Here is a 23,211-nt window from a genome sequence, read left to right on the forward strand (position 1 = left end):
GAGAACCCTTTTTGGTTCAAGGTAGAAAGAACCCTGTTGGGTTCCATGTAGAATCCCCAAAAGGGTTCTACCTGGAACAAAAAGGGTTTCTTCAAAAGGGTTCTCCTATGGGGACAGCCGAAGAACCCTTTTTAGGTTCTAGATAGCAACTTTTTTTCTAAGAATGTCGTCTAGTCTAGTCTTTTGTAGCGGTTTTTGATCACAATGGAATGGCCTACTCTACGGGGACATTTCTATCTCGACTTTGTGTCTCATTGTACTATATGCAAGCTTTGAGCGGGTAAACGCAAATGTGTAGAATTAAATTGAATGTGATAGACGACGTTATGCAGACATCAACTGACATTTTTTATTGGTGACCACCTCATTAATGCTGGCTGGTCTTTGATATGCTCATAAAGCACTTGTTAATATGGCCAGCTCCAGAGATTAGCTGGAGGAGGTTAAGTCATCTTACTGGCTCTTCCTCTCATCAACTGGACTGCTAGGGCTTGACCTTGGCATTTCCACTGCTGCCTGTGCATTTAATGGTGACATTTCGGGGGATTGAGGGGATGACAGTAAGTTCTCTCTATGATTTGAGTCGTTCTCTCTGGTTTTCAGTCAGTGTGCAATTTTTTTTAAATTTCTCTATGGGTCATATTTTAAAAGGTTTCTTCTCTTACCGATGATAACCCGACAGATATTAAGCATGAGAGGAGACGTACACACTTACAGAACATATTGTATACACCCACTGGCTTTGACTTACCTTAATCGACGAGAGGCAACATAGAGTTCTGGAATCCCCAGCGTCGTATTTTTAGAATGTGATATAAATCTTTCAGGCATGGGAAGGAATGGATTTAGTATTCAACTGCCGCAGTGTGCTCAGGTCAAGTTTGAATTCTGTTAATGCCATACTAAGTTTGGGAATTAGCTCTCAAACATGGTACTGTGTGATTGTCAATTAATAATGCATTATGTATTTATCTTTTCTCCCCATAGTTCGATTAAAAGTCTGACATGGAGATTTTACAGTGTTGGGACACCATGTAAAGACGGATTATTAGATTGTTATTTTAGAAAGGAAACAGGAAAGTTACTGTTCTTCTAGTCTTTCTTCTTGACAGTAGCAGGCGTTTTATATACAGTATGTAAAGTAATGTCTTAGTCTTTATTGGTCATTGTCTTGTCTTCCTTAGAGAGAACTCAAGGGACTGACGCTCACCATCACACACACCTGGCAATATGCAAAACATCAACATGGATACCGTTCCAGACACTTTGCTTGTTTTACGCCTTTATGGACTGTTGTTTCTGTGCCTAGATGAGAAGACATGTGGTCCTCATGAGTTCCGGTGCCAGAACAACAACTGTGTCCCAGAACACTGGAGGTGTGATGGACAGAGTGACTGTGGAGACAACTCAGACGAACAGAACTGCAGTAAGTCCCTCATCTTCGGTCTGTTGTTTACGCTGGAAGGAATGAACTTGGAATGAACTTTTGTGTAACACTATGTAACTTGCGTACTCCCTGACTACTATAACTAGAGCATTGAGTTTTGCGCAATCATGTGACGTAGCACAATGCTATCCTGTATTTGAAGCCTTCTCCAGAAATGATAATTGCACCAAAATTGAAAGCGATTGTCTGAGTATGACGCTGGATCATCTGACACAAAAAGAAAAGACACAAAATGAAAACGCTTTAAAGGTTAAAATCCGGGTCACGTTACATGACTGCGCAAAATACAGCGACCTAATATAACTACCAACAAATACTTCTGCTTGGTATGACGGGGAATGTCCTGGGGAAACATGCCTCACTGTCATGCGCCTAAAATCACTGTCATTCCTTATTCCCTTACACCTCTCAGAGCCAGCCACCTGTCCCTCCAGGGACTTTGTGTGTGACAACGGAGAGTGCATCTCTGCTCGTTTCCATTGTGACGGTGACAGGGACTGTGCTGATAACTCTGATGAAAAAGGCTGTGAGACGCGCTCGTGCCCTGCGGACCAGTTCCAGTGTCTCAATCACCTCTGCATCTCCAACAAGTGGCTCTGTGACGGCCAGGAGGACTGTAAGATGGGGGAGGACGAGAGGAACTGTCAAGGACCTGGTATGAGCTCACAGACACGCTCGCACGGACACACGCACTCACAGACGCACACTCACACTTGATTACTTACTGTATAGCTGTTGGATATATGTTGGATAGCTGTTGCTGGCTGCGGCTGTAGGTGGGGACTTGCTTTCACTGTCTCACTCAAAACAACCATGTTAATACTGCCCTCCGTTGGAAAGCATGCTTGTGTGTCACACATCTTGTAATAGGGGGACTCTTTGTTCGTTTGTGTTTGTTTGTGTTCAGCAACAGTTGCCGTTTTATGATGTCACCAGTAAGCATAGATACAGTTGGCTTACTGTCTTGCATTGACAGCTAGAAAATAACCCTTAATACCTTTAGAAACAAACTGAGGTATTCCCACACGTGGACCAATTCTCCGTTGACAGCAGTTACAGATTTCACTCCACCGTGGTATATCCTGACATTCACGTTTATTCTAAGATTTGTAATCCCTTTGTGCTTCATTGCAAGAATTGAATGTATGCCAAACTTGAAGTCTTGTGGAGAAATAGATGCAAGGCCAGTGTAGCTTCGAGGCACTTCAAATCTCGAGCAGATGGTTCAATATCAGCAAGCTGGTCTTCTCTCCTGTCTGCTAACCGAAGGTGTGAAATTAAAATGAGCTTTGTCTCTCTCACCGAGATGCCTCTGCCTCGCTGTCTGTCTGTCTGTCTGTCTGTCTGTCTGTCTGTCTGTCTGTCTGTCTGTCTGTCTGTCTGTCTGTCTGTCTGTCTGTCTGTCTGTCTGTCTGTCTGTCTGTCTGTCTGTCTGTCTGTCTGTCTGTCAATTCAATGGCATGACATAACAATATACTATACATATTGCCAAAGCTTACTTTGGAGATTTACAATATTAACATCATTTAAATAATAATAATCAATTTTGTCAACGGGATAACAGTAACAACAATAATCAAAGTTCAAAATAAATATACATTGAACAATAACAATAAGCATAGAGGACATGTGCAGGTTGGTTGGTCTGTCAGACACTGTCCCTATGGCAGGCAGCAATGTAGTGTGCTGCCAACCCATAGCTCTATGCGTCCTCCCCCAACAGGATGGGTAGCTTATTCTCATCAGAGAGGTCTTTGAAACCTTGAATAAGGATTTCAAATATGGGGAACTGACTCTCTAAATGTTTGATATTTTTTACATTTTGTCAGGAAATTCAGCTCCGTCTCGGGTTCTGCTGTGGTGCAATGGTTGCACAGCCTTTCCCCTACAGGGAGCCAGGTTTTCCTGTGTCTACCCTTCCCAATGCCAAGAGCCTGTACTTTGTCAAGGTTTTTCTAAGGTTTTGATCAGTAACCATGGTCAAATAGTTTGCCACGGTGTAGTGTCGATTTATGGCCAGATAGCACTGCATTTTGCTTTGTGCTTGTGTTTCCCTGTAAGTAATGTAGTTTTGTTTTGATCGTGTTGTAATTTGGTTTATTCTGATTGATTGGATGTTCTGGTCCTGAGGCTTCAGTGTATTAGTAGAACAGGTTTGTGAACTCAGCCCCAGGACCAGCTGGATGAGGGGACTTTCTCAGCTCTTGATATTGCATGGCTTGGTAATGATATGAGAGGGGGTCACTGTATTTTAGATGTTTTCAAAACATTATTATTAGTCAATATTGGCCTAATTCTGCCCTACATGATTTGTTTGTAGTTTTGGAGGAGAATCTTACAGAACTCTCCATGCAGGGTTTCAATCGGGTTTTTGTCCCATTGGGTGAAATCTTGTTTTGCAAATGGAAACCACACCTCGCTGTCATAAAGTGTGATTGGTTCAATGACACATTCAATTTGTTTTAGCCTAATTTTAATAGGTATTTCAATTTTAATTTGTTTTTTAATGGCATGGAATGCCTTGCATGCTTTCTCTCTCAGTTCATTCACTGCCTCATGAAGGTATCCAGTTGAGCTTATTTTTAAACCTAAGTAATTGTAGTGTGTGCAGTACTCTATATACTTTGGTCTACTGTAATTCCCTGAGATCTGGGAATTGGTCTGTCTCTCTCTGACTCTTCTCTCTCTGAGTCTTCTCTCCCTGTCTATTCCCTCTCTCGCGCTCTCTCTCTCTGTCTGTCTGTCTGTCTGTCTGTCTGTCTGTCTGTCTGTCTCTGTCTGTCTGTCTGTCTGTCTGTCTGTCTGTCTGTCTGTCTGTCTGTTTGTCAATTCAAGTGCTTTATTGGCATGATTTAACAATGTACACATTGCCAAAGCATACTTTGGAAATGGAATGATTCATTAACGACATCATCAAAAATCATCAAGATTGTCACAAAGAGGAAAATCACTAAGTACAATAATCAAGGGTGTGGTGGATGGGGTTGTATTAGAAATATAAATCACTAAGAAAATAAATAACACGAAGGCATGTGCAGGTTTGTTGCTCTGTGTCTCTCTCTCTCTTTCTCTCATAATAACTTGTTTTTTAATATTTCAGCTGAGTACTTTCTTTATATATTTATATGGAAAGTACCTGTGGACAGCCGTGGCTGCACTTGCACTGTAAATACCTCCAATTGGAAGGACCACACCGTGACATGCATGAAAAAGCTTTTCCCCCTCTCTCCCAGTGAGTCCAGATGGGAGTGAGACTGAATTGCTTTGATTTGTCCAAAGTGCTCCAAAACACGTTAGGAATAGCACTCAGAATGGACCCTCTGAAGAAGCTCTGTTTCTGTATCTGCAGCCATTGTGTTGCACTTGTATACCTGGTGGTGTCGTGGCCAGTTGAGACGTATTTTCAGCACCGGTTTATTAATGGGGATTGTCTGTGTCGTCAGCTTCTTTTGTCTAGTGTGGTCCTGCGTGGTTCAGTTGGTAAGAGCGTGGCGCTGGCATCATCAAGGCTGTGGGTTCAATAACTACACATAATACGAATGTATCCACTCACTGTACTGTAAAGTAATTTCGAATGAAAGTGCTACGTTATCTGTTTCAGCGGTCCTTCCGTCCTGCGCCCTGAGTGAGTATGAGTGTGTCGGGGGAGGCTGCGTGTCGGCCCGCCTGAGGTGTGACGGCCAGAGAGACTGCTCAGATGGATCTGATGAGGTGAGTGCTCTCTGATGAAGCCCTGATTGTCGTGGCTGAGCCTCATCTGTGCGATAATGCAGGATACCTTTCGTGTCTGTTTGCCTTTAATGTATGCCATTTGTTCGTAAGGTCATCAACATCGGAAAATGTGTCCTAATTATCTTGCACCATATTTTCATGGGATTCATCCCCCTGAAATGGTATTGAATGATTGCTAGGACTACTCATCTTTGTGTAAAACGTAAAGTCTGCGTTTTGGCAATCAACATCCTTATCTCTCAAATACCTGGATACAGGTAGTTTGGTCTTTTTGCCTGTTTCCTCCAAACATCAGGGTCCCTTTAGGATCTCAGTGTAATTAAAACCATGCTCTTGGTTCAGAGTCAATAGTTCACGTCCATGTTGTGGCAGCCTACCTCTTTTAATAAGGTCTTTCTCCTCAGCCAACAGAGTCCCCTGGAGAGAGCGACGTCATCCTAGACGCATGCATTATATATTAAAAGCAATTTCACCAAAGGCCAAGTACATGTTGATTAATTCAACCTATAACTCACAGTTTGTAACACGTCATTCTGTCATGTTTTGTACAAAATAAAATGCGCATTTGATCTGAAAATGACGATGGTCATTGTCATTCTTCGTCTTCTTCTTCTAAGCATACATCATAATGTAATGTTAAGGCTTGGACAAGCCTTTTTCGAGATCTGGCAGTGGAATGGCTTGGTGGCAGACAGGGGTGTATGTGTTTGTTGTTTTTGAGGTGTGTGTGTGTGTGTTGTGCCGACAGGTAGACTGTGTGAGGGAGTGCAGGGAGGATGAGTTCCTGTGCCTGAACCGAGCTCACTGCATCCCCAGCCGCTGGCACTGTGATGCCCTGCCTGACTGTGTGGATCACAGTGATGAGCATAACTGTGTCCAGGGTGAGCCTAGAACACACACGCATACATGCACAAGCTCATCCCACACACACACACACACATACACACACACACACACACACACACACACACAATGTTCTTTACAACATGTGTGATGTATTATTCACTCAGTCAGTATTATGTTAAAACTGTGTGTCCATTGCGGTCTCCCTTCAGTCAGAGTGCTCTCTGTAATTGTGAGGAAAGGTTGATGGGTGCCGTGGCGTAAAAAGTACCCAATTGTCGTACTTGAGTGAAAGTAAAGATACCTTAATAGAAAATGAGTCAAGTTAAAGTGAAAGTCACCCAGTCAAATATTAATTGAGTAAAAGTCAAAAATAATTTGGTTTTAAATATACTTAAGTATCAAAATAAATAATTGCTAAAATATACTTAAATATCAAAAGTATAATTAATTTCAAATACTTTATATTAAGCAAACCAGACAGTACTGATTTCTTGCTTTTTTTAAATTTACGGATAGCCAGGGGCACACTCCAACACTCAGACATTTACAAGCAGAGCACATGTGTTTAGTGAATCTGCCAGTTCAGATGCAGTAGGGAGAGATGCACTTATCTCTTGATAAGTGCATGAACTTTCCATTTTCCTGTTCTGCTAAGCATTCAAAATGAGTAATTTGGGGTGTCAAAGACAATATATGGAGTAAAAAGTACATTATTTTCTTTAAGAATGTAGCGAAGTAAATGTACATGTTATCTAAAATATAAAAAGTAGAGACTTTTTATAAAAATATAAAAAGTAGAGACCACCAAAAACGACTTAAGTAGTACTTTGAAGTATTTTTACGTAAGTACTTTACACCACTGGATGGGTGAGGCAAGTAGAAAGATGGTTGCAGTATTAATCAATATAATGAGAAACCGTTGTTACCTCATCTTCTCAGAAAAGCATTCAAGCTCAACATATTGCAGAGGTGTGGACTCAAGTCACATAACTCTGACTCGAGTCTGACTCTAGTCACAAATTTCATGACTTGAGACTCGACTTGATAGAAAATAAAATAACTTGAGACTTGACTTCGACTTGGAGCCTCAAGATTCGGGAACTCTGACTAGAGACTGATGACTTTAAGTTATCTGGCCAGGTTTGTCAATCATTTTGAGTCACAGAGTCTTAGTGGAATTACTTTCCACGCAGGTAGACACAGTAGTCGCAGCATCGCACTTTCAAAATAAATCAACCGATTGGAACCGATTGGCTAGTGAAACACACACACTGTCCACTGATTGGACCAGCAAACGGTCAATCAACACAGGTTGGATGAGCTAGTGAACAGATTGCTAATTTGCTGTACAGCTATAGGATCGGGTGCAGCGCAGTGTCAAATTGTAGGGGGAGAGGATTGCCATAAATAAATATGCAGCTCCCCCCAAGAATTTGATAATAGAGAATATTAACTGTTTATTTGGCAAGCACACCATCAATGGTGCATCAAGCAACAATTACTAGAATAGGCCTACTGGTCTTTTGGTATGTCAATCATATGTATGGGACAAATCTTATTTTTGGTGAAAAACAAAATGTTGGTGAAAAATCATATTTAGGGAGAAAAAAAATTTGTTTCCTACTATATTGTTTCTCTTGCAGCAGCCCACACTTGCCGTGCGGATGAGTTTATCTGTACCAACACACTGTGTAAGCTTTACATCTGGGTGTGTGATGGAGAGGATGACTGCGGAGATAACTCTGATGAAGACTCCGACATGTGTGCTAAACTGCCGTGTCCACCGAGCAGACCCTACCGCTGTAGGAACGACAGGGTGTGTCTGCGCTCGGAGCAGGTGTGCAACGGAGTCAACGACTGTGGGGACATCTCCGATGAAGAGGACTGTGGTGAGTTCAATCGTATCTGTTAACTTTTGAACTTAAATCATTCAGATGATCACAAATAACCCAGAATCACAGATGTTTTATTTCACCTTTATTTTAGCTGGGAGTCCCATTAAGACCATTATCTATTTTACAAGGGAGTCCTGTACATACACAATTTACAAATATAACATCATACAAACATACAAGATTACAAATCATACTCAAGAGAAACAATCCCATTCGCACGCACACGTCCATCATTGTTGGTGTAAAAAATGAAAGCTAGAGATAGCAATGGCCTAGCTATGGTGTTAAAACATGCCTGTTCTGTCTTTGGCCCCATGGCTGTTACCTTCTCCTTCTCCCTCTGGCTTGCCCTGTACCCTGGATCAGAAGACGTGATGCGGACCCCAAGGCCCTGTGGTAAGGTGGAGTTCACCTGCAGTAACCATCGCTGCATCCCGCAGGAGCTGCAGTGTGACCTGTTCGATGACTGTGGAGACGGGGGCTCGGATGAACAGGACTGCAAAGGTGGTACGTGGCTTCTAAAGTTCCTCGCTCTTCCTTTGTCTCTCTATCTCTCTTTCTTTCAAAATATCCCTCCCTCGATATCGATCTCGATCTCAGTCTTTGTCTCTCTCGCTCTCTGTATCTGTCTCTCCCCCTCTCTGTATATCTCTCTCTCTCTCTCTATGCCTGTCTGTAAGATTGTAAGATTGTATAAGGAAGGAACAGAGGAAGGAAGGCAGGATAAGTCCTACAAAATCTTCCAAATAAATGCTCTCTCCTGGATCGAACATTCTGAAATAAAAACATAGCTGAAATAAAACATAAATAATGCATTCTAGCCCCTGATTTTGGGCACTGTCAGCATTTGGGGCGGCAGGTAGCCTAGTTGTTAGAGCATTGGGCCAGTAACCAAAAGGTTGCTGGATCGAATCCCAGAGCTGACAAGGCAAAAATCTGTTCTTCTGAACAAGGCAGTTAACTGTTCCCCAGTAGGCCGTCGTTGTAAATAAGAATTTGTTCTTAACTAACTTGCCTGGTTAAATAAAAAAATATCTGTGCACTCAGGGTATGTTTATTCCCAGCACGTAGAGTACTCTATTTACAAAAGCTGAATGAGAGAGAAAAGGGCTGTGCTAATGGATGTTTTTATTATTCAAATCACCATGTTACACTTTCAGTTTATTAATCAATGCACACTCTTAGAGAAAAATATATGAAAGGGTTCTTCGGCTGTCCCCATAGGAGAACCCTTATTGGCTCCAGGTCGAACCCTTCTGGGTTCCATGTAGAAACCAAAAACGGTTATACCTGGAACCAATAAGGGTTCTTCTATAGGGACAGCCGAGGAGCTCTTTTCGGGGACCCTTTTTTCTAAGAGTGCACAAACAGCATCCAACTTACACCATGTATGATGTGTTATTGTGATGTCCGTGTTTTATACAGTGGTTTCCAAGGACGGAGTATGTGGAGAGAGAGTGGGTCTATGTGGAGATGACGCATTCTGCAATAATACAGGAACAGATTCACTCTGTCAGTGTAAGGCTGGCTTTCAGAGGAGCCAGACGACGAGGCAATGTGAAGGTACAGTACAGTGAAGATTTTCGCCTTTGATCTTCTCCGTCTCAGGGTTTTCTTTTGCATTCACTTGCTGCTAAGAGTTTGAAATGTTACGTTGCCTTTCGAATAGAGATCAGACAGCAAAGAAGGCCACACGTTACAGTACCATGCACCATCGCTTCAAGTCGGGGCTTATCACTGCAGAAATGCTCTGATGGCTCCTGTTCACTGGACAATGGCAATGCGTAGCGTAGCGTAGCGTAGCGTAGCTACTCTGCCTTTGCCTTCTTTTTGATAAATGTGTTGGGCAAGTTTTAGATATGAACTATCAAAGATAGAATTCGTACTACTCCTAAGAGGTTATCTCTGTATATTGAAGGACAGAGCTCAGACAGAATTGTGGCGAAACCTCTTAATTATTTGTGGCTTGACGGAAATTATAGCCTTCATTCTTTATCTTTTTCTCAGAGATCAATGAATGCCTTCAGTTTGGCATGTGCTCTCACTACTGCACCAATACCAAAGGATCCTTCAAATGCACATGTGACCGTAACTTTAAAGAAATCGACGGTGAATGTATAACCAAAGGTAAGAGCTTGCCATTACTATTTTGATTACATATACAGTGCATAATCAGATGCATGACAATTTGATATTCACACATCACATCAAAATTCTACTTAATTATGCTTGATCAATTATGCATCACAACTATTCTGATTGCTACGATCTGTTTTGATTACAATATGCTAATTGTGTACACTCTTTATTTATATTATTTCCTTTGTGTTTTTTCTTCTACCTTAATGAACTCAACGGGCAGGACCAGAGGATCAGGTGCTCTACGTTGCTAATGACACTGAAATCCGAAGTTTTGTCTATCCGTTTAAGCAGAGCCACGGACAGAAACTGCATCCTCGCATCGAGGACAACGCTAAAATCATTGGGATGGACGCTCTTTTTCACCGACACAAGTTTGTCTGGGCCACACAGTTTAACCCTGGTGGAATGTTTTACAAAGACATCGTAGACAGAAGTCTCACTAAGTCAAATAGCGGAATCATAGTAAGTAAAGGGTTTGAGTGGGCTGAAGGTGGAGGGTTATTACTTATTATAAACTAGGTAGTTCAAGCCTTGAATGCTGATTGGCTGAAAGCCGTGGTATATTAGACCATATACACTCTAAATATGCTCCCAACAATTCAAATAGCGGAATCATAGTAAGTAAAGGGTTTGAGTGGGCTGGAGGTGGAGGGTTATTACTTAATGTAATCATTGTTATTACTGTATCTGAATGTTTTTGTTTTTGTATCTGTTAATTCACACTCTAAATATGCTCCCAACAATTTAGTTGTACCCGTTAAATTGTTGGGAGCATAATTTAGTATGCGACTTAATTATTTTATACAGTTTACTCTCAGTCAGCACCTCTATAAACATTTTTTGGGTTTGCATTAACATATTCATCTGTTACATATTAACAGTGTTGGGATTAGTTACTTGAAAAGGTAATATATTACTTTGTGGAAAGTAATGCATCATATTACTCGTTATAGTACTTTGTGATACTTTCATGAAAAAAATCTCTAACTCTCGCAGTTTGTTTGACAGTCGGAGGGAGCAAGGCGAGCCATTCACGTTCTATCAAAGATAGGCTACTTACTAACTCAGATTTGATCACTAATTGCTCATTTCATCTATGGCGATGCTTTACTTCTTTGTTGTGAACAATATTTATTTTGTTTTTCTTGCAAGTCCTAGACAATTACAGTTTCAAGATACAATACATACTAATATGTACATACCAATATGTACAGGGGGAAAAGAAACAAACAAGATATAAAAAAAATAATAATAAAACGTACAAATAAAAAAGAACAAAACAGATTAAAGACATATGTCTCAGTGTTTACAAATTCAGTCAGTCTATTCAAATGTTATTCTCAAAGGCTACCAACCCAGAGCCACATAGGAAAACAGATTGTTTAAAAAGACAGAGAAGGACAATGCTATCTCCCATCCGCAAGACCAAACATTGTTGTTAAATTAGCTCTTGCAAGTGGGACATAGCATGTGACCAATTGACCAGAGTTTAGGGCTTGGCCCCGCATAGTCTGACAGTGGCTCTTTCCAGCTGTGCAATGTCCAAGTACATAAGCAACCAAAATCTGCAAAGGGCAATACCCAGTTCAAACCAATTCCATAGAATAGTTTTTTTTTGCCTGCTGTTATTGCAGCCATAACAATCCGCATCTCTTGATAAGATAACGAAATGCTAGGGTTACAACCAAGCAAGAGGAGGGATGGGCCTTGCAGGTATGTTCCTGCCTTGAATAACATTTATAATATTAACAACATGAACCCAAAGAGTCTTTACTGGTACACAGCTCCAAAACATATGCATATAATTGCCCACCTCAGATTGGGTACATTTATTACATAAATGATTTAAATAAAGAGTGGTAGCCTGGTTTATGGTCCTGTAGGTTTTCAACACTGTAGGGAGTCTGAGACAATAACAAAAATATATTAAATAAATAGGAAGAACCAGGGAGAGAATATTACTTGAACAAATCCCTTGCAGGTTGAAGATATCCTTTAAAACATGATTATCTTCCTTAGACCAAGGAGGGAAGTTAAAGGGCATAGAGCCTGATAAAATAAAATAGTTATTGCAAATAGGAGATAACTCGTGAAAATTACAAGTTGTTCCCAGATAATTGTTCATTTGGTACCAAACAGTCAATGTATTTTTTGCAATCGATCCCATAAAAGATGAGGCAGTATTTTGCTTTATCCCAGAATTAGGATCCCAGAATATTAATGTCCATGATTTTGGAATTAGACATTCGACGAGCAGCTGTCCACATACTTTTGGTCAAGTAGTGTATTCCTATGTCCTTAAAGAATGAAGTTGGGGGAGGAAGTTAATTAATACTGGGGAGTATATTCATTTAAATAACCAAAACCCTCAAATAAAGAGTAACACGATATGGACACCATCTACTTAGAGCTTTATTTTCTCTAATGTTGCACTAAAATTCTCATTAACAATGACTTTCAAATTGGATCGAATTGAAATGCCCAGTTATGTAAATCCCTAAAGTGATAGGTACAGAGGTATAGGTATATGACTTGTTTGGCTGTCGTCTTTAGAGGCATATAGCCAGAGAAGGAGCTGAATTATTTAAAGAGGTCAAGTACGGGTGATATACTGTGCATTAAGAAAGATTTCAGACCCCTTGACTTTTTCCACATTTTGTTACGTAACAGCATTATTCTAAAATGTATTAAATAGTTTTTATTCCTCATCAATCTACACACAATACTCCATAATGACAAATCAAAAACAGGTTTTTATATATTTTTGTATAAAATAATGTAAACTGAAATATCACATACACATAAGTATTCAGGCCCTTTACTCAGTACTTTGTTGAAGCACTTTTGGCAGTGATTACAGTATCAAGTCTTCTTGGGTATGACACTACAAGCTTAGCACATCTGTATTTTGGCAGTTTCTCCCATTGTTCTCTCCAGATCCTCTCAAGTTCTGTCAGCTATTTTCATGTCTCTCCAGAGATGTTCGGTCGGGCTCTGGCTGGGCCCCTCAAGAACATTCAGAGACTTTCCCGAAGCCACTCCTGTGTTTTCTTGGCTGTGTGCTTAGGGTTGTTGTCCTGTTGAAAGGTGAACCTTTGCCCAAGTCTGAGGTCCTGAGCGCTCTGGAGCAGGTTTTCATCAAGGATCTCTCTGTACTTTGCTCCGTTCATCTTTCCCTCAATCCTGACTAGTCCCTCAGTGCTTGACACTGAAAAACATCCCCACAGCATCATGCTGCCACCACCATGCTTCACCGTAGGGATGGTGCCAGGTTTCCTCCAGACGTGACACTTGGCATTCAAGCCAAAGAGTTCAATCTTGGTTTCATCAGACCAGAGAATCTTGTTTCTCATGGTCTGAGAGTCTTAAGGTGCCTTTTGGTAAACTCCAAGCGGGCTGTCATGTGCCTTTTACTGAGGATTGGTTTCCATCTAGCTACTCTACCATAAAGGCCTGTTGGTGAAGTGCTGCAGAGATGGTTGTCATTCTAGAAGATTCTCCCATCACAGCAGAGGAACTCTGGAGCTCTATCAGAGTGACCATCGCGTTCTTGGTCACCTCCCTGACCAAGGCCATTCTACCCCGATTGCTCAGTTTGGCCTGGCGGCCAGCTCTAGGAAGAGTATTGGTGGTGCCAAACTTCTTCCATTTAAGAATGATGGAGGCCACTGTGTTCTTGGGGACCTTTTTTTGTACCCTTCACCAGATCTGTGACTCGAAACAATCTTGTCTCGGAGCTCTACAAACAATTCCTTTGACCTCATGGCTTGGTTTTTGCTCTGACACGCACTGTCCACTGTGGGACCTAATACAGTTGAAGTCAGAAGTTTACATACACTTAGGTTGGAGTCATTAAAACTCATTTTTCAACCACTCCACAAATGTCTTGTTAACAAACTATTGTTTTGGCAAGTCGGTTTGGACATCTACTTTGTGCATGACACAAGTAATTTTTACAAGAATTGTTTACAGACAGATTATTTCACTTATAATTCACTATTATCACAATTCCAATGGGTCAGAAGTTTACATACACTAAGTTGACTTTGCCTTTAAACAGCTTGGACAATTCCAGAAAATGATGTCATGCCTTTTGAAGCTTCTGATAGGCTAATTGACATCATTTGAGTCAGTTGGAGGTGTACCTGTGGATGTATTTCAAGGCCCACCTTCAAACTCGGTGCCTCTTTGTTTGACATCATGGGAAAATCAAAAGATATCAGCCAAGACCTCAGAAAAAAATGTGTAAAGCTTCACAAGTCTGGTTCATCCTTGGGAGCAATTTCCAAATGCCTGAAGGTACCACGTTCATCTGTACAAACAATAGTACGCAAGTAAAAACACAGTGGGACCACACAGACGTCATACCGCTCAGGAAAGAGACACGTTCTGTCTCCTAGAAATGAACATACTTTGGTGCGAAAAGTGCTAATCAATCCCAGAACCACAGCAAACGACCTTGTGAAGATGCTGGAGGAAACAGATACAAAAGTATCTATATCCACAGTAAAACGAGTCCTATATCGACATAACCTGAAAGGCCTCTCAGCAAGGAAGAGGCCACTGCTCCAAAACCACCATAAAAGCCAGACTATCGTTTGCAACTGCACATAGGGACAAAGATCGTACTTTTTGGAGATTCTCTGGTCTGATGAAACAAAAATAGAACTGTTTGGCCATCGTTATGACCATCGTTTTGTTTGGAGGAAAAAGGGGGAGGCTTGCAAGTCGAAGAACACCATCCCAAATGTGAAGCACGAGGCTGGCAGCATCATGATGTTGGGGTGTTTTGGTACAGGAGGGGCTGGTGCTCTTCACAAAATAGATGGCATCATGAGGCAGGAAAATTATGTGGATATATTGAAGCAACATCTCAAGACAGTCAGGAAGTTAAAGCTTGGTCGCAAATGGGTCTTCCAAATGGACAATGACCCAAAGCATATTTCCAAAGTTGTGGCAAAATGGCTTAATTATGGATAGGTGGGACAGTAGCGTGGGCCAACATCCGGTGAAATGGCAGAGCGCAAAATTCAAATTAAATTACTATAAATATTAAACTTTCATGAAATCACAAGTGCAATACATCAAAATAAAACTTAACATGTTGTTAATCCAGCCAAGGTGTCAGATTTCAAAAAGGCTTTACGGCGAAAGCAAACCATGCGATTATCTGAGGACAGTGTCCAGCACACAAATGCATAACAAATCATTTTCAACCAGGGAGTTGCGACACGAAAGTCAGAAATAGCGATATAATATATCCATTATCCTTGAAGATCTTCTTCTGTTGACACTCCAAAATGTCCCAGTTACATTGCAAATGGTCCTTTTGTTCGATAAATTCCTTCTTTATATCGATAAAAACTCAGTTTAGCTGGCGCGCTTCAGTCAATAATCCAAAGTTTCCCTCCGTCAAAATGCATACAAAATGAATCACAAACGTTACCAATAAACTTATCCAAACAAGTGAATCAACATTTATAATCAAACCTTAGGTACCATAATACGCAAATATACAATCAAATGTAAGACGGAGAATCGTTATTGTCTTTACCGGAGATAAACAAAAAGAACGCGCTCTCTCGGCCATGCGCTTGGAAACACTACAGCCAAAATGGGAGCCACTTAGAAAAACTACAACTTCTCCCTAATTTTTCCAAAAACCAGCCTGAAACTCTTTCTAAAGACTGTTGACATCTAGTGGAAGCCCTAGGAACTGCAATCGGGGACGATTTCGCCCTATTATAAAAGTGCCAGGCATTGAAATCAGTGGTATGCTGAATAAAAAAATAAAAAAATGGTTTGTCCTCTGGGTTTCGCCTGCCATTTCAGTTCTGTTATACTCACAGACATTATTTTAACAGTTTTAGAAACTTTAGAGTGGTTTCTATCCAGATCTACCAATTATATACATACCCTAGCTTCTGGGCCTGAGTAGCAGGCAGTTTACTTTGGGCACGCTTTTCATCCGGACTTCAAAATACCACCCCCTATCCCAAAGAAGTTAACCTCTATGGAATCGATGCCCCCCCCGAGGGACGATTGAGCTAACATGCGCTAATGTGATTAGCATGACATTGTAAGTAACAAGAACATTTCCCAGGACAAAGACATGTCTTATATGAGCTTAAATTCTTGTTAATCTAACTGCACTGTCCAATTTACAGTAGCTATTACATTGAAAAAAGACCATGCTATTGTTTGAGAGTGCACAACAAAAAAACGTATCACGGCAACTGGTTTGATACATTCACATCTGAAGGTAAATAATGTACTTACATTCAGTAATATTGCTCTGATTTGTCATCCTGAGGGTCTCAGAGATAAAATGTTGCGTAGTTTTGTTTGATAAAATATATTTTTTAATTCAAATGTAGGAACTTGGTTCTACAGTTTGAACCCCTGCTGTGTCTGTCCCCCCCCCATCTAGATGTGTGAAGGTTACTGTCTTTTCTGTAGGGAAGCTAATTATCCATAATTTATGACATTCCTGGGAGTGTGTAAACTGACATTTTTTATTGTATGTTCTCTATAGTTATGTACTTGAAAATGTATCAATTGACCAATTCGGTACATTTGGGCAGACGTGATACAACATTTCGAACAGTAATGCAATGGTTCATTGGATCAGTCTAAAATGTTTGAAATACACTGCTGCCATCTAGTGTCCAAAATCTAAATTGCGCCTAGACTCCGAAGTGATATAATGGCTTTTCTCTTGCATTTCAAAGATGATGGAACAAAAACAAAAAACAGAAAACGCATTTGTTTCTTTCTTTGTATTATCTTTTACCAGATCTAATGTGTTATATTCTCCTATATTAATTTCACATTTCCACAAACTACAAAGTGTTTCCTTTCAAATGGTATCAATAATATGCATATCTTTGCTTCAGGTCCTGAGCTCCAGGCAGTTAGATTTGGGTATGTCATTTTAGGCGAAAATGGAGAAAAAAAAGGTCCGATCCTTAAGAGGTTTTTAAGAGAAAGGGAAGGAAGTTCCTAGGAATTTAAAAGGACAACATCTTCCTACAGTCTTTAGGAAACTCAGAAGTATACATATTGGAATAAAAAGTAGTGAAAGTAAGATTGATTAATTTGGGAGGGAAGGGTACAAAGTTCACTGTTTATTGTCCCTAATGACATCAATAGATAACAAATGTTCAGTTTGCTTCAGTTTCATTGCCAAGTGCCTACTCAGTCTATTCGCGTTCTCATAGTCATTCTGTCTCGCTTTCAAATGAATAAATTCAGCCCTAGAACTAGTCACCATCTTTTTCTCAGTTTTAAATGTGGTGAGTTATCGCTGCCCATCTTTGTTACTTCCCATAATGTATGTGGGCCTACCCCTGGTTGTGCATTGACTTGTAAGAAATCATTCATGGCAGTCAAAATGTAGTTTAAGAATTCCCTACCACCATTTCTTAAAACTTGTGAATCCTGGAGAAATCTCAAAATAAATCAATAATGGAGAATGGTCAGATAACAGCATAGTTAAAATCTCTGCATGGGATGTACATTTCAGAAAAACAGGGGAGGTGAAGACATAATCAATTGGTGAGAAAGACTGATGATGGGGAGAAAATAAGATCATCTCTAGTACAAGGATTTCCTAGGGGCCAGGCATCCACACTGTTCATGTCATCTAAAAAGGTCTTAATATAATTTGATGGTGCCCAGAGTGCCAAGATATTATCACTGGTGGTATTAATAGTAGGATCTAGAGTCAAGTTAAAATCTCCCCCAAGGATGGTCACTGAGTCTGGGAAGTCTAACAATTTAAGCTTCAGGTCTTCAAAAAAGGATTTATCAAAAGCTTTTGGTGAGTAAATGGAGGACAAACATAATGTAGTGCCATTAATAGTAACAGAGGTATAACAACTCTGTCTATCAGTGTCTCCCCCACAGACCCCCACCTTCATATTAAGATTCCTCTTAATTACAATCATAGCACCTTCGGTTTTGTTTGGGGCACAAGAGTAGGCTATTATATTATCAATAGACTTCAGAACATATTTTATATCAGTGGCTTTCAAATGGCTCTACTGTAGGTAGCCGATATCAATATTTTTACATTGTAAGTACTCTAAACAAGTTAAGACGAATCAAATCAAATCAAAATGTATTTGTCAAATGCTCCGAATACAACAGGTGTAAACCTTACAGTGAAATGCTTACTTACAAGCCCTTATCCAACAATGCAGTTTTAAGAAAAATGTGTTGAGTAAAAAAATATATATAATAACAGTAGCGAGGCTATATACAGGGGGTACCGGTACAGAGTCAATGTGCAGGGGCACAGTTTAGTCTATCCATGAGTTAGCTTGAGATGTAAATATATCCAAGAGCCTGTGATTTGAAAACAGATAGTAATACTGTTTAGAGAGACACGTAAAATAAAAACATAACATAAAACCCCAAATTGATCGTGCAGACTACAATTGTGAATGCATACAATGCGACGGACCGCAGACCTGAGTTGGCAGTCCCTTGGATGCTGACACAATGTGTCGACGCCATGCAAACCTTCCCTGTGCTAGTCTACAAGTGTTGCGCTATCATATGGGCTGCTTAATTATCCATATATACTTTAAGCCAAACATTTGTGAAGATTTCCTATCTTTTCATTCAAAATCTTTCTCTCGAGTCGCCACTTCTGGTTATAGAACATGCACATAGGCTACACGGACCCATAGAGATGTATTATTGGCCAACGTGCAATCATTGGAAAACAAATTGGCGATCTACGATTAAGACAATCCTGCCAACGGTACATTAACTGTACTATCTTATATTTCACCGAGACGTGGCTGAACAACGATATGGATAATATAGAGCTGGCTAGCTTCTCCGTACATTGGCATGACAGAGCAGCTACGTCTGGTAAGACAAGGGGCGGGTGTGTGTGTCTATTTGTCAATAACTGCTGGGGCGCAATGTCAAATATTAAAGAAGTCACGAGGTATTGCTCGCCTGTGGTAAAATACCTCATGTTAAGTTGTATACCACACTATCTACCAAGAGAGTTCTCATCTATATTATTCGTAGCCGTCTATTTACTAACACAAACCGACGATGGCACGAAGACCGCACTCGTCGAGCTGTATAAGGCCATAAGCAAACAAGAAAATGATCCTCCAGAAGCGGCGATCTTAGTGACCGGGGACTTTCATGCAGGCAAACTTAAATATATTGTCATAGATTCCAGTCACCCAAGTCATAGACTGTTCTCCCTGCTACCACACCGCGATTGGTACCGGAGCACCCAAGTCTAGGACCAAACAGCTCCTTAACAGTTTCTACCACCAAGCCAAGACTGCGGAACAATTAATCAAATGGCCACCCAGACTATTTATATTGACCCCCCCCACCCACCTTTGTTTTTACACTGCTGCTACTCTGTGTTTATTATCTATGCATAGTCACTTTACTCCCACCTACATGTACAAATTACCTCGACTAACCTGTACCCCCGCACATTGACAACCTTGAATATATTACATTAGTTTTGATGGTAGCAATTCCAAGTTCCACACTGTCATACGACAGCCATAAGTGTAGCAAAGCGAGACGATTTACTCAGTGGGTCTCTATACTCCTTAACTGCTCTGCCTATGAGACCAGACCAGAACAGAACAGGATCTAACAGCCACTCAATATCTCTGACATTAATTGGTTTGATTTGAGCCCTGGGAAAGGGAGTGAAGGGGACAGAAAGCCCCCAAAGACCACACTGTGTGACTTCAAAGAGCACTGTAGCACTGATTTGACACTTGAACTGAAATTACACTATATATACAAAAGTATGTGGACACCCCTTCAAATGAGTGGATTTGGCTATTTCAGCCACACCCATTGCTGACCGGTGTATAAAACTGAGCACACAGCCATGCAATCGCCATAGACAAGTATTGGCAGTAGAATGGCCTTACTGAAGAGCTCAGTGACCTTCAACGTGGCACTGTCATAGGATGCCACCTTTCTAACAAGTCAGTTCATCAGATTTCTTCCATCCAAGAGTTGCCACAGTCAACTGTAGATGCTGTTATTGTGAAGTGGAAACATCTAGGGGCAACAACGGCTTAGCCGCAAAGTCGTGGGCCACACAAGCTCACAGAATGGGACCGGCGAGTGCTGAAGCGCGTAGTGGGTAAAAACCATCTGTCCTCGTTTGCAACACTCACTACCGAGTTCCAAACTGCCTCTGGAACCAACGTCAGCACAATAACTGTTTGTCTCACCATGCGCAATGCCAAGCGTCAGCTGGAGTGGTGTAAAGATTGCCTCCTTTGGACTCTGGAGCAGTGGAAACGCATTCTCTGGTGTGATGAATCACGCTTCACCATCTGACAGTCCGACAGACGAATCTGGGTTTGGCGGACGCCAGGAGGATGCTACCTGCCCAAATGCACAGTGCCAACTGTAAAGTATGGTGAAGGAGGAACAATGGTCTGGGACTGTTTTTCATGGTTCGGGCTAGGACCCTTAGTTCCAGTGAAGGGAAATCTTAATGCTACAGCATACATTCCAGACGATTCTGTGCTTCCAACTTTGCGGCAAAACAGAATGGGGAAGGCCCTTTTCTGTTTCAGCATGACAATGCCCTTGTGCACAAAGCAAGGTCCAGTCCATAAATACATGTTTTGTTGAGATCGGTGTGAAAGAACTTGACTAGCCTGCACAGAGCCCTGACCTCAACCTCATCAAACACCTTTGGGATGAATTGAAACGCTGGCTGTGAGCCAAGCCTAATTGTCCAACATCAGTGCCCAACCTCACTAATGCTCTTGTGGCTGAATGGAAGCAAGTCCCCGCAACAATGTTCCAACATCTAGTGGAAAGCCTTCCCAGAAGAGTGGAGGCTGTTATAGCAGCAAAGGGGGGACCAACTCTATATTAATGCCCATGATTTTAGAATGAGATGTTTGACAAGCAGATGTCCACATACTTTTGATCATGTAGTGTATTTTGACAGAGAAGGAGAGAAAGGGAGAGAGAGAGCGAGAGAGAGAAAGGGAGAGAGAATGTGTGTGCCTACATGCTCTAAGTTTGTAAATCTATTTCCAGGTAAGGAGTATGAAAGTCATGTCAGTAAATGTGTAAACACATTCTTCTTCTCCAGTGTCCTGACTTCAGAAGGCCCAGGGATATATCTGCAGATTGGGTGACTGGCAACATTTACTGGACAGACCACTCCAGGATGCATTGGTTCAGCTACTACAACGCCCACTGGAGGAGGCTCAGATATTCCATCAACGTGGGCCAGCTGGGAGGGCCAAACTGCTCTCGTCTCATCACAGACATCGCCGGGGAGCCTTACTCTATCACTGTTAACCCAGCTCAAGGGTAAGATTAATCCTTACATTAATTACATTTGAGTCGTTTAGCAGATGTTCTTAGCAATTGACAATTAGTGCAATCAACTAAAGTTGCTAGGTAAAACAACCACATATCAGATTGCCAATTTTTGGACTATATTTTCTCTTTGGGCAGATACACAACAAATTATGCCTGGCCCTCTGCCCTGTCCTTATTACCTGCTATAACTACCTATTCTTCCTTTACTTACTTCCTGTACTTCCTATAGGATGATGTACTGGACAGTGGTAGGAGACCACTCCCACATCGAGGAGGCTGCCATGGATGGGTCTATGAGGAGAATCTTAGTGGAGAAGAACCTCAGGAGACCCAGTGGTAGGTGCTCTCGAACTTCTGGTCATGTGACATATAACAATACCTCCAGGAAGCACCCATAAGCAGGATGTATGGAGCGGGTGTACTTGTATGTTCATTTTCTACATATCATATCTGTTCTGATCAACATCCTGTTCCTTTTAGCGTAGAGCGATACATTTTGATAGAATGCAGCACTTGTCAGAAGGAACGTTTGCCGCACTTTACAACAGTTCATATAGAGCGACCGGTATGTTTTAAATCTTCACAGGACTTGCCATTGATTATTTCAACCAGCGTTTGTACTGGGCTGACACAGAGTTGTCTGTGATTGGGAGCGTTCGGTTCGATGGATCGGATTCTGTGGTGGTGGTGAGCAGCACTCATGGTGAGCAAAGCACAGACGAACACAGAAGACATGCATGTCCTTAACCCTTAACACTCGTTGAAATTGGCCTATGTGGACAGGGCTGAATGTAAATGTTTCCGACAGAAGAAATATGGAAAGCATATGCATGACCATGGTAGCAATTAAAAGGGAACCGTTTGGGGATTATGGGGAAATTATTAGACTAAAGGTGATGACACAACAGTTCATCTAACACAAGACTGAATCCATTACACTGTTGAATTTATGTGCATTTTACATTTTTTGTTGATAACTAAATCTGAAAATACTCTGGATACATTCAGTAACATGATAAGAATATTCTTGGGAAATATGGGGTAGATGAAACATAAGACAAAAAAATGACGGGTTTGAGTAAGAAGTCTTACTGGTGTTTCCAAGTGGTCACACACCTCTCCAAAGTGTGCACAGATCCTAAGTCATTTCAATGAAGTCAAATAACGTCTTCAACTATAAGGTCATGTTTTTGAGCTGTGCTAGCTGTGCCGTTGAGGAATTAGAGCAAGCACACTTGCAGTTGTTTTGTTTGGAACACAGCCCTGCATCCCCACCTTTACACAAGTACTGTTGTTGTTTGCACAATCCAAAAATGGTCCATTTTATAAATTGTAATCTGAGTCAGGTGGGCATGGCTGGTTGAAAGCTTGTTCTATTGCCAACATGACTAGCTAAATGATAAAATACGATCTTACAGTGTTAGGCTTTCTCCAAGGCAATTCAGAGAGGCAGGTCATCATTTTGGTGCGCGTAGAATGGAGTCATGAGCGCATTAAGATGCGTGTGCCGCTGAAAAATCGCTTCACAATACAACAAACACAGGCTCATTCTAATCAGAACAACCCCGGGTATAAAGCCATGTCATCTTGTAACTGTACATCAAACTTAGTGATCCTAAACGTTGACACTGTATATAACATGAGTTTTGCGATATGGAAATGTGAAGCGCGCATTTTGGACACGCGGGTGTTTGGCATCAAAGCAGTATTTTTTTATTTTTTATAATCCTCAACATCTTGTCTTTCGAAATACATCGAGTCATCTTAATGTATGGCCTTTCCCTCGCTCAG

The 23,211-nt window shown here is 41.1% G+C and overlaps 1 protein-coding gene across 1 annotated transcript in view; it reads left to right on the top strand.

Annotated features, from left to right (window-relative positions):
- LOC111953345 (low-density lipoprotein receptor-related protein 1B-like) overlaps positions 1-23,211 on the top strand; it is a 232,446-nt gene that overhangs the window by 195,034 nt on the left and 14,201 nt on the right. Inside the window, 12 exon segments of the mRNA XM_070435534.1 lie at positions 1,310-1,426; positions 1,860-2,102; positions 5,049-5,158; positions 5,928-6,060; positions 7,669-7,914; positions 8,287-8,424; positions 9,346-9,483; positions 9,928-10,047; positions 10,283-10,524; positions 21,185-21,408; positions 21,650-21,756; positions 22,007-22,123. Of these exon segments, the coding sequence (XP_070291635.1) occupies positions 1,310-1,426; positions 1,860-2,102; positions 5,049-5,158; positions 5,928-6,060; positions 7,669-7,914; positions 8,287-8,424; positions 9,346-9,483; positions 9,928-10,047; positions 10,283-10,524; positions 21,185-21,408; positions 21,650-21,756; positions 22,007-22,123 (1,935 nt within the window).

Source organism: Salvelinus sp. IW2-2015, linkage group LG27, assembly GCF_002910315.2.
Source record: "Salvelinus sp. IW2-2015 linkage group LG27, ASM291031v2, whole genome shotgun sequence".
Classification (NCBI taxonomy): Eukaryota; Metazoa; Chordata; class Actinopteri; order Salmoniformes; family Salmonidae; genus Salvelinus; species Salvelinus sp. IW2-2015.